Raw genomic sequence first — 13495 nt, forward strand, 5'->3', positions numbered from 1 at the left:
CTATTTTCCTTCTATGTTAAAGTAAAAATACAAAAGATGGACATACATTAACATACAGTCCCATGTGCCTGTAATTTCACCAGCACTCTTACCCTTCAAAACCGGAACGCAGTAATGCTCACATAACCGCTTGGCGCCAGAAATAGGTAAGGTGGCAGTACTTCCCTGGACGAACTCTTCCACTATGAGCTCTACTGTTAATAAATTAAAATATTAGTTCTGTATCTGAATAGAGAACATGAGTGCCAGTTACACGAAAGCAACTAGCGTTAATCCGGTCGTTTCGATCGACTGGGGTAAATGAGTAAACTCGTAAGGTTGTTTATAATACTCGTACACACTTTATTCATGTTATACAGTCCGATGTCACCCATTGCATTATTTTTTTAAAACAAAGCTGCAGGTGACTGAGATTGGAAACAATGCACTATAATTATTGATTGTTTATAATAAAATATCAAATACAGTTTCAATAAAATGTTGTTTGCTAGTTAGCAAAATAAATGTTTGGTTGAATAAATGTGTGATTGGTCTACACAAGGGCATAGCAACATTAAATGTCAAAACTTGTTATATTAAATGAAAGAAATTGCGTCACTTATGGTAGGGTGCCCAAAATGCTCTCAGCGTTCCTTTTTTGTAGAACGATGCTAGTCTCTTCAATCTGCCAATCATCGGTTGTAAAAACATACATCGGATGTTTTTTTAACCGACGTCAAAAAAGGAGGAGGTTCTCAATTCGACTGTATGTTTTTTTAATGTACAACTCCGGTTTTGTGAACCGATTTCCATGATTCTTTTTTTGTTGGAAAGAGGGTATCTTCGTAGTAGTCCATTTCATTTTGAAGAAAACCATCCACCTCTAAGGGTAGCTGATCACGCATGAACATTCATTTTTATAAATAGCCCCTAAATTTTACTTAAGGAACAATTATTGTAATGGTTGGGTTTGCTATTCTCAAATTCAAGGCGTTTTTCTCTCTCAAAACATTTTGAGTAGTGAGAACCGATTTTTTATTATCTCCTGAGTCGTATAGTGTCCTGTATAGTGGCGAGCTAGGGGATATTTCAAAAAAACTTGGCAAATAGATGTAATTCCACGCACTTTTGAGATCGATTTTTTTAGTACTCTGTACTGAGATTATTAAACAAACCAACATTTCGGAATCCTTCGGGTCTCGTGATCAGGGGGTGCGTCCGAAAGATTTACTGTCAAATAAGTAACACTCGAACAAATCAAAACACAATGTCAAGTATGAAGCTTCATTAGCATCATGTGACTTTTAATTCTGTTGAATATTACTTATTTGACAGTATAATTGTTTCGGATGGCTATTGGACGGAGAACGGGAGTAGACTCCCAGGGCCAAAAAAAGATAGATTCATTACCATTGTGAGCAATCTCGCAAACGTATCAATTCGATAAGTGCATTTAAATTTAGAATTACAATATGAAACTGATAAAAAGAGACTATATAATCTCAGTACAGAGTACTAAAAAAACCGACCTCAAAAGTACGTGGAATTACATATAATTATATAAAAATTACCAAGTTTTATTGAAATGGATTACCGAAAAGTGAGCAAACACGGATTCATCCCCCGGGACTTGACACAGGAAATAATAAAAATCCGTTCTCACTATTCAAAGTATATTGAGAGAGAAAAACGCCTTGAATTGGAGAATAGCAAAATCAACCATTAATATAATTACTCCTTATAATAAAATTTAGGCTCTATTTATAAAAATGAATCCTCACGCGTGAACATCCACCCTTATAGGTGGATGATTTTCTTCAAAATTAAATGGGACCACTATGGAGGTACCCTCTTTCCAACAAAAAAAGAATATTGGAAATCGGTTTACAAATACCGGAGTTATCGCGTAACATACATACAAAAAAAAACATACAGTCGAATTGAGAATCTCTTCCTTTTTTTGAAGTCGGTTTAAAATATAAAAAGATTTACGGTTCGCCACATATTTTACTTATAGGCGTCATTGACGCCATATAAGGGAAATGCAGTTAAAATAAATCGCATGCAAAAAACCATTAATTTTGCTAATGACACCACAAGCCGTATAGCACAAATACATATACAGCCTGTCTGTCTCAAGCAACATAGTCAGGCATCCGTGTCCGCATTACAAGTTACCAACTCTGGTCATCAGTTCAACATTCAAGTCGGCATGTGGCGCCGTACCGCAATCTACATAGTATTAAACGTAAATGATGGTTTTAAATGACTTCTGACGTGTATCGGAAACTTCTAGTCTCGTCTTTGTTATTACAGTCGATTTGTTTAGTTACTTAACTAAATGTCTAATAAATCTTAATACATCTTTTTATTGAAACATATACTTTACAAATCAATAGGTATAAAAATAGACATGGAATTTCATATGAAGCTATGTATTTTTATTTGAAAGTAAGAAAAAATCATTTTATAGATAAGTATTTCATTAAATAGACATCCCAAGATTGTTTACATTTAGTTAAGTACCTAAACAAATGGACTATAATGCACTTGATTGATCACATAATATTATACAATTTAAAAATAATTACGTAGACTATATGTATTTGGTAAATAAACTACACTTGACGTATCGAAAAACCAAAATCAAAATTGCTTAAAACAAGTGGAAATACAAACTAGTGTTTTCAAAATGGCGTCTTACAAGACGCCATTTTGCAAGACGTATTTTCATTTGGCTCTATGTGCGATCATTCTCTTAAGATAACGAGTTCCCGCGAAAAATACTTCAGAAAATTAAACGATCGAAGAAAAATTAAAATCTAAGATCTGGCGGTATGGCTTATGATCCTTTGTCCGAAGAACGAAAAATGTTGCTAATAAATTTGCTGCTACTACCAACAAAACAAAAATGTCAAATGAGTTTATGGCTCATCTACAATGAATTGAATTGAGAACATAAAACTTCGCTGATATTCTACCAGAGTCTGTTATGAACACACTGCAATAAAAAAAAATATACACACATGACATATGTATAATTGAATTAAATCTCAAATACTCAAGAACAATACACCACATAAATAAAAAATTAAACGGAAGCTGTATTCCGAGATTACTTGTCTAATAACCCTTGTGTACATTTTCGGCTGAATGTTGATAACGATTGACCACGTACAATCAACAGCACATCAAGCTATTCAAGCTATATACAGGTAAAATGACAAGTAAAAATTTCAAAACTTTCCTATGAAATTACTTTTAGGTGATTATTATAACAAGATAATGAATAACATTCGATATACACGGGTATCTGTCGGCATTAAATTTTATTTTATGAACTTTCTTTAAATGACTGTGTCGTAAAAACTGAACAGTATAATAATATTCATCGCACGTTATAATTATGCAGATTTTATTTTAATTTAGTGCTGTATTAACGCCTTATACAGTCACATAAGTTGATTTTTAAATTTTAGAACATGAATCTACCAAAATAATATAATATATCCCACATCTCGTCTAGACCTGTTTATCGTTTCTTTCGAGAAAAGGTTGAAAGCGCACTTTCTTGCTGAACTCTCGTTGTAATCATCGTATTGTTTTTTTACATACTTATTTATGTGTGTGTATATATATATATTACGATTCATTATAATACTTATAATGAATGTAAGTAATGGTATTTTTTTATTTTCTATTCATGTAGTTTACTATATTTCTTACTAATTCTCTCTTGCACGCTATTGCCAGCTAATGACCTTAACTCTCACTAGCCTGGGTTGGCTGCAAGAGATCTCTTTCAGAGATAAGTCCAACTTTGCTCACTTTCTGTTAATCTAAGATTTCTGTTGTATTTATTTGGTGCAATAAAGAATATAATATAATAATAATACCAATAATATATAATACCAAAATAAAATTTCCATAGATAAATTTCTTAACCAAAATTGTTTCAGTAATTTATGCAGTAAGCTCAAATACAAGAGATTAACGTAATATTTGAATTTCAAAAAGTATTTGTAACATATTTAAAGCGTAACATTTAGCGTAAAAAAGATGTCAAGGATGATAACGGTTACGCAGAACTAATACCAAAGCCATCGGCTATGCGCTCATTAATAGAGACTGAAAATGCTTGTTTCTGTAATCTGTGACGGCAAAATCATAACTATACATCATTGAAAAAATAACCGACATCAGAAGTTTGCTTATCAACTTTTCGATTGCCGTGGGATCCTCATCAGATTCTAACTTCTTGGTGACAATAGGGCTGTTACGAACTCCTTTGTACGTTTTGTATTTTCTTTTCTGGTCGTCATGATGACGGTGATTGGTTGACTATATTGTATTATGTTAAGTGAAAAGTCGACTTTTGTTTGCGGAAAATAATTAGTTATTTGTGATAGCCGAAACGAACTCGGAATAGCATCAGGGACCACCTCTAAAGTATACCCTAAAAAACAAAAAAAGAATTTTCAAAATTAGTGCATAATTGATGGTGAAATTGGTGAATACATGGATATGCCTATAAAATTTGAGGATTTCCTTCGATTTCCACAGGATCCCTTCATCAGATTCTGACTTGGCGTCAATGAGACCACCATGAGAGTGCATTCTTTCAAACAAAAAAAAGAATTTCAAAATTAGTCTACAATTGACGGAGGAATCAGAAAACATACATACAGCCGAACGTATAACGTCCTCCTTTTTTTGAAGTCGGTTAATAACACCAAAGCCATCGGCTTTGCGCTCATCAATACAGACTGAAAATGCTTGTTTCTATAAGTTGTGAAGGCGAAATTATAACTATACAAAAGAATTTTATGACAAAATCAGAACGTTTCTAGAGAGAAGTTTAAATATTCTACGAACGATAACTCTCTCGATAACTTTTATTATAACGAATATTAGTATGTTCTACTACCATGATATTCTTTTATTTTTGTCACAATTATTGATACAAAGAAAAATTCCTTCGATCTGACAGGACACGAACGTTTTTGGTAATTTCCCACGGTAAGCAGGAAGAAGCAAAGGTGCCTGTCCTGTGGTTAGTGTAAAACTACTGGTTTACCACTGCTAATAAGCTTAATACAGTTGTTTTTAACATCAAAGAAAGAATCATTCATTTTTAACCGATTTAAAAAAAGAGGAAGTTCTCAATTCGACTGTATTTTTTTTATGTATTACGTAACAACTCTTGTTTTTGTGAAAATTTGTGAACCGAATTTGATGATTTATTTTTTTGTTAGAAAGAGGGTATAGTAGTGGTCCCATTTAAAATTGAAGAAAATATTCCACCTCTAAGAGCGGCAAACTACGAATAACTTTTTTTATGCTACCTAGTGATGGAACGAACATGTCGTCCTGGTGGTAAGCGATACGCCTGTCCATGACACGCAACAGTTGCAACTCTGAGTTTTACAGCACAAGGATCTGAGGGGCACTGCCACTGCACCCGTCACCCTGAAACGTAAGTTAATAAGTCCCATGTGCCAGTAATTTCACCAGCACCATCACCCTTCAAAACCGGAACGCAATAATGCTCATATTACCGCTTGGCAGCGGAAATGGATAAGTTGTTAGTACTTCCCTGAACGAACTCTTTTACAATTAGGTCTACAACTACTAAGAACCTGTGTCTGTTTTGCCAATCTAGGGCATCTGTCCTATCAGATCGAAGGATTTTTTCTTTATGTTCTGTCTTTGTATTTTATAGTGCAGTAGAGCTCATTGTGAAAGAATTCGTCCAGGGTAGTACTGCATTACTGTGTTCCGGTGTTGAAGGGTAAGGATGCTGATGAAATTACAGGCACATGGGACTTGTCAACTTACGTCTCGGGGTGACGGGCGCAGTGGCAGCGCTGCTCAGATCTTTGCAATTTAAAGCTCTGAGTGTCACTGTAAATGTTCTGGACAGGAGTGTAACTTACCATCAGGCGACTTGTTCGTCTCGTCACTTCATGTTATTAAAATTATTATTATTATTATTATATCTTTTTATGCTTAAATTGTTTCGTGTAGTTAATTTTTTTTAATTTGGTCTGATAAAAGCACTTTTGGGACACGTGTGACTTTATGACACCAAGTCTAATGATTTCTATTTTGTCTACAGGAACAAAGATGTTTCAAAGACGGAGATAAAAGATGTCCAGGTCATACAGCTGAGCTAACGTACAAGCCTCTTAAGACGGTTTCCACATCTAAAGTGATAGATCCCACCAACTGGATCCAGTATATCGCTGTGGGAAGTGGGCTCGCCCTGCCAATGAAGCTGAAGTTTGCGCCCACAATAAACCATGAGGTACCTACCCATCATAGTTAGAAGTTAAATTTTTCTTTCAATAACTTGATTTTACAACAGCATATTTATGATAATTTTATACTTATTACAAATGAAACTGTTTTTTTTAGATCTAAATCACGTACATTTGTTTTTTCAAACAATCTAACGTTGGTGACTTCACCATTCCAGTCAGACGTGACCAGTGGACCTATAAATACAAAGATCGAACCCAAAGAAGAATTCCTTATAAATAAAACTGAAATCTATTGACACAATCTGTAATAACCAACTAGTGGAGTATAATTTCATAAAAAAAACGACGCATTGTAGTAAAACATTACTATATTCAATAAAATCAAAATATGTGTTCGCGACTTGGATCCGAAAGAAATAGTTTTATTTCCAATGTGTAACAAATGCGAAACCTAAAAACTCGAACGTGGTGTTAATTAGGTATATTATTAATTCTAAATTATTTTGTATGAAATAATAACTTCCATTTGTCCACAGATCAACATCCACATAACAAATAGTTCAGTCTCGGAAGAGTTGTATTCCAATTTCGAGCTCACGTCAGAGTCTATTCATTGCGACATTGACTGGTGTTACTTATCCATCGGAGCCCTACCCACACAAGAATTCTGTCCTGCATCAGGAAGCGAAGACGAATTCATAACATTCAATATAAGCATTGGTGAAAAAGGACCAATGACCGTGGCCGAATACCACGTGCCTTGTGCATGCGCTTGTAGCAAAAACGTCGACAAGAATTCTTCAAAATGCAATAACCATGGTGACTTCTCATGCGGTAGCTGCGCCTGTCATGATGGATGGTAAACACATAAACTACACCCCATATTGCCTCACCGAAACAGACCTCTATTATATTCATGATAAAAGTAATAACGAATTATGAGACACTGACAATACTGACCTTTCAAAAGTTGATGTTAACATCAGCGTACAGCGGTCGAGATAAGAAGACATATTAGCGGTTTATCCATTCATAAAAAAACAACATCTGCCTTAATACAGTTACGAAACATTTCTAAATTCGTAATAAGGCCCGTTTCTTTTATTAACGCTAAAACCGCCAAGAGCACGCTTAAATTTATCTCTATGCCGCTTATACGTGGGGCGCACTATAAGTTTCCGGAATGAATAAGAAAAAAATACTATAAATGGTCAGAAATGAATTTATTGTTTCTCAAAATATTCTCCGTTAGCGTTAATGCACTTTTTCCTACGAATGAACCAATTTTGAAAACAATTATGCCACTCCTCCGTGACAAACTCTGAAACATTTCATGTTTCATGTTTTCATGCAGTCATTTTGCCGAGTCACAACAAAAAAAAAAAAAAAAAAAAACATATTTCTCATACTCTTCGACAGCTTCTCGTTGATCGCGCTCTTAACTGGTTGTTAATTTTTGGAAATAAATAAAAGTGACTGAGTCAGCCAGGTCGGGACTGCACGCGGGATGGCTCATAAGGTCATCGTTGTTCACCTTCAAAAATTCATTTGTCTGCCTGGCCGTGTGAGAACTGGCATTATCGTGGTGCTAGATGATACGGCATTTACGGTTATTTTTACGAAGTTTGTCGATAACTTAACGGTAAACACATGGTCTTGTACCAATCACTATTCACGGTACAACGATTCTCCAAAGCAATAGTAGCCACGTGTCCAGTATTATTTAAAAAAGAAGGAATCATCCGCTTAGAGGCACTTTGCACGCGCGCCCCTTTGGTTGTGTTCAGCTCATCTCGAAAGACCCATGCGCTCGATTGCTGCTTTGTTTTGGGGTCATAACTATAAATCCCTGTTTAGTCGCCTGTTACTATGTCCCACACCAAATTTGACGCCCCTTCGTTGAATCTAGTAAGCACGGCATTGCACCAAGTGACGCGATCCGTTTTTTGAACCTCAATCAAATTGTGTGGGATCCACCGACAGCACAGCTTTTTCACACCCAAATGTTTGTGTAGTATTAATTGTATTTGACTCATGCGTATGTCTATAGATGCCCGAATCTCATGGTATATCGCATGTCTGTTTTGATCACACGGCGCACAGCATCGATGTTTTTGTTGTTCACAGCAGTGGACGGGCGACCATCACGAAATACGTCACTGAGATTCACACGACCGCGTTTGAATTATGCAAAACAGCTGTAAATAGTTGTCTTGCGTGGTGCAAAATCTCCATCTTCAAAAGCAGTTTGAAGCCGAGCGAACCTCTGCCGAACTGTTAAATTACACTTAAAGTCGTAGAAAATCATACTACGAAAATTTTTTCGAGTTGAATCGATGGTGATGTAGACAACCAATTTCTAAAATGACGCCACCATGTAAAACAAGTGACAGTCAGATGAAGTTTGTTTCATGTATTCTACAGCCACAGAGTTCCATTTTCAAATGTTGTAATTACCTTTTAAATATTATTTATGTAAGTGGCCAGTTCCGGAAACGTATAGTGCGCACTATGTAACAAGTTCGCTTCAAAATCTAAGTCGCTGTTGACTGTATCTCCGTCTATATATCGTTTAAATTTCGCCTCTAGAGATACAAACGTGTAATAACCCAGTGAATAAACCCAACAATTAAGACCAACCGCAAAACAATTGTCGTTCGTCTCTGTGAATATAATTACAAGTCCCTACTTTCCTAATTATGGCAGACTCATTAAAAATGCTTTATACTGATGACAATTGTATGTTGTTGTTAAACTCATATTACGTACGCAAGATTACGAAATCGACATTCGAAATTCAGTTTTTTTTTTTAATGACGTGACAAACAAGTCGTACTGGTCGTAAGGGACACGCCTACTCATCGGTTGCAGTGGTACTCAGAGTTTTAAATCGCAAACATCGTTGAAGCACACGTCACCCTGGAACATGTAATAAGTAGACAAGTTCCATGTGCCTGTTCTTTTACCAGCACCCTTACCATATAAGTATATAAATTAAAAGATAACTCACATATTTATTTCCTTTCTTTCTCTCTTCTTTCTTTATTTATTTCTTTCTTTCTCATTTCTTTCTATTAGATTTTTTATAATACCAAAGTTTCGCAGCTGTTTTGTATTTAAAAAACAACTTACCAACACCGCATAGCAGTAATGTGAGCATACTTCCCTGAACGTACTCTCTCACAAGAAGCTCTGTTGCTACTTAGATGTAGAGAAACTAATTGTGTCTCATATCAAAATTACACGCGTCTCAAAAGGGTGAAAACCATAAATTACAAGCTAGTCTCTTGGTAATTTTATTTAGAGTGGTACTGGTTACTCTTATAATATTATTCAGTTATTCATCACTTGTTACATATTCACACAAACATTAACATACAAATCACAGATAGAACTTTAATCTAATACAAATAACGGTTGCATTTAATTGTACCACTTGACGTGACCCGATAGTAAAACGATGACCATTCATATATTCATACATATGAAGATTGCCAAATTACGATTTGAATACTTATTAATACAATACCTCGATGCTATGATAATATTATAAGGAAGCCAAGAAAAATATTACTATATTTAAATAAAGCTTTTCAAGACCCTGAGTTTATATATAATTTAATAAAAATACGCGTCAACTAAGTACGCATGACATCTTTAGTAGGCAACCAACAATATGCACTTGCCACTTGCGACAATTTATTAAACGGAGAAACAACAAGGTGATACGCGTAAAGTGTATACGGTGGAGTTTCTTTGCTTACCTACCTAATGACGTCACGTAATAACGTGATACATTCGGTGTTTGCATGACAGATTAAAATAATTATAATTTTTTTTTACATTCATTATTATTTCACACAAGTATTTTGATTATCTTCTTGGAAATGTTTTACCTTTTATTTTGATTGAAAATCATGATATTCGTCTATCTTTTGTGAAAATGCTCCACTTAATCATTGTTTTTATTATACAAACATTATTTCTAATATATACTTTAATGTTTTTTCTGATTATTGTCCGACAGCACGATATCCCATTGGTTCGTACTAACATCTTTGGCTTGTTTTATAAGATTTTGATAGAAATCAAACAAGAAACGAGCAAAGAGGTAAAAATCCTAGGGGCACCAATATCGCTTTATTAACAACAGTAGAGCTCCTTGTGAAAGAAAGAGGAACTACTGTACTGAGTCCAGAAAAGCACTGCCACCTTACCTGTTTCTCTCACTAAGCTGGCTACTGATGAAATAGCACTTGGAATTTGTCAACTTGTGTTTCAGGGTGTCGCGCAGTGGCAGTGCCCCTCAGATCTTTGCGATTTAAAGCTCTGACCGGCACTACAACTGCCATGGACAGGTGTGTCGCTTACCACCTCTCGCCTGACTTGTTCGTTTCGTCCCATGATATCATAGACCACATAATTGATATCATAAAAAAAGTATTTAAATTCACAGACATAATATTCTGTATTAATTACCAGGAAAGGCGAGAATTGTAGTCGACAAGAGATTCCGGAAACAATGGGATACCAGAAGATGTCCGAGACATTACAGATTGCTGAGAGACCGGTGGTGAAGACGTGTGACCGTGGAGACATACCCGCTTGTACTCCTGTCCATTCAAACGTAAGTCGATTGTTACTACCGTTAAATTTAAACCATTTACCATTTATTTTCACACATATAACAAAAAAATTATAGTTTACAGAAATGAGAAAAAAAAAGTTTTTTTATGCATTTTACAAAATTAATTAAAAGTAATAATTATAATCATAAAAAAATTTAATGAAAATAAAAAGAATAAAGTATGTGTGTAACGGACACGAGCTCAGGAAAATGTTGAAATCAGTTTGTAATGACTTCAACCCTGATTTTCAGCCCGACCCGACTATGGCAGCTCTGCGTGGTCGATAATACACATAAATCGCAAAGAAACATCAATTGAAGACGAAACGATTGTTGAAAATAATTATCAAAATGATAATAATGTAATAAAAATAATAGTAATATATAAATAGTATCTTCTACGAAAATAGCATAGTTAATAATACATAAAATAGATGAAAAGGTACCGGATTCGATTCTAATTTAGGAAACGAACTCTTATACTTTGGTTCTGACCTTACTGCTCTGGGTACTCGTAGTATATACAGAGCTTAACCGTTAAATGGCACTGCAACTGTTATGGACAGGTGTGTCACTTACCACCAGGCGCATGACTTATTCGTCCCCTCCCTTGATATCATAAAAAATGCGATAATTTCGTAAATATAAAAGATATCATAAACCTTTGAACTAATATAGAAAGATGTTACCTAATTAGTAAAACAATGTCAATAACTTGTTAAAAGTATAACTAGAAATAACCAAAATTTTATAATTAATCGCTCCCATACATTTAATGTGACATTTGTACAGAGGTTCTAGTTTCTTTACTTTAAGAGGTAACAATAAGTTTACAGATAACGAAACTGTTGTAAATAAAGTAAAAAGTAAAATATCTTAAATACACAATTTTGTATTCAAATCAGTTGTTCGAAAGCAAAGCGAATGTCAATTAAATGTATGTGAGCATTTAACGTTAACATTTTGGATATTGTTAGTTTTGTTTTAAAAAGTTATTGATGTCGTTTTATTCATTGTGTACTATTAATATCAGTTTAAAGGTTTTCGATATCTCTTATATTTACTGAATTTTCGCCTGGGCACATTTAACAATTACACCTTGTATACAAGGAGTTCTGTACATAGAGACCAAATATTGGTTTGGCATTTGTTGTTTTTATTTATGAAATGCTACATTCATCAGAAAATAAAAAAATATGATAACCAATATCTGTTACTTCCTAATTTCTCTAATATTGAGGGATAATATTGAATTAATTTTACATATAATTACAATTTTAAAACAGAACAGTCATGCATTTGCATATTCAAAGGAGAATTTACAACATGCTGGCGTATTTTACAACGATTACGTTATTCCAGGAAGAGTGTTCAAACAACGGTTTCTGCGACTGCAGTGACACAAACAACCCAAGATGTCACTGTGACACCAGCAAAGAAGGGTACTATTACTTCGATGCGTATTGCACTGACATCTGCACTACTACAAATTTCCACGACTCCTGTTTGATGACCAATGACATTGGTCCATGCAAAGACTACAGCCAAATATATACAGAAGTGAAGAATAAGACTTTACTCACAGAAACTGATGTATTGGGAAGAAAGATATGGATCGAATGTTCGCTAAATAATGATGGATGTGTCATTCAATATGCCGCAATGAAAGAAGATCACGAAATCCGTGTGATGATCTTGGATCATTGTGGCACTAATCAGGACGCTGTTGTTGGTGGCAAAGTTAATGGTAAGCATTTTGGATTTAGATTTAGATTTATTTATTATCTTGTACACTTTACATTATTATATACAATATATTGTATTACAAAAATCGTTACAAATAGTAATAAATGTTACATTTCAAAAAATTACAAATCTCCAGTACAAGTTTTGTACTACGTAATTTTAACATAGTCAGTGTAGTTATGTGAAATAATGTAGGAACATATTAAATAATATATTAATAATTATGTCAATATAATGATTGTATGCATAAAGTTTATGTAATTTATTCATTTCTGTAAAATAATATTTATACCTAATAATCTATAAATTACAACATATATTACAAGACCATGTCCCTAAATTCTTCAGTGGAATAATACGCATTATCCAACAAAAAGTCTTTCAGTCGAAGATCAAATGTTTCATCATTAGGCTCATTTTTTAAGTCAACGGCGGTACCTCTTTTAGATTTTGGGTTTTTTATTACGATCTGTTTGGAAATGAAACTATTTTTTTCGGATATAAATCGCTTAGATATATTTGTTTCTTATTTTTAAACGAAAAACCAAATATTCGCGATGTAGGTCCTAAACAATAGTTATATTTCTAATGTGTAACAATCGCGGGAACCTAACAACTCGCTTTTTTCTCACAATTTATAAGACTACAACTTTGAACTTTTCTCACAGAATGCTATGAATTGTTTAATAAACATTGACAATACTAGTTTTACTGAATAGCAACATTAGTTTCAAAGTATACACTTACCAACTGCTTCCCTATTCATTTTTCATCTCATATGCTCATAAAGGGAATCAGTATATGCATCCTTGTCTACTATAAAGTGACTTGGTTATGACATCGTAATTATCTGTTTGTTGGTGCATGCCACACAGACAGT

The 13495-nt window shown here is 34.2% G+C and overlaps 1 protein-coding gene across 1 annotated transcript in view; it reads left to right on the top strand.

Annotated features, from left to right (window-relative positions):
• The window catches only part of LOC113233136 (integrin beta-6-like), a 71140-nt gene that overhangs the window by 33401 nt on the left and 24244 nt on the right, over window positions 1-13495 (top strand). Inside the window, exons 2-5 of the mRNA XM_026468140.1 lie at window positions 6098-6286; window positions 6779-7101; window positions 10725-10869; window positions 12232-12616. Of these exons, the coding sequence (XP_026323925.1) occupies window positions 6098-6286; window positions 6779-7101; window positions 10725-10869; window positions 12232-12616 (1042 nt within the window). The remainder of the gene's footprint in view (window positions 1-6097; window positions 6287-6778; window positions 7102-10724; window positions 10870-12231; window positions 12617-13495) is intronic.

This window comes from Hyposmocoma kahamanoa, unplaced genomic scaffold (assembly GCF_003589595.1).
Source record: "Hyposmocoma kahamanoa isolate Upper Pololo Valley unplaced genomic scaffold, ASM358959v1 102, whole genome shotgun sequence".
Lineage (NCBI taxonomy): Eukaryota > Metazoa > Arthropoda > Insecta > Lepidoptera > Cosmopterigidae > Hyposmocoma > Hyposmocoma kahamanoa.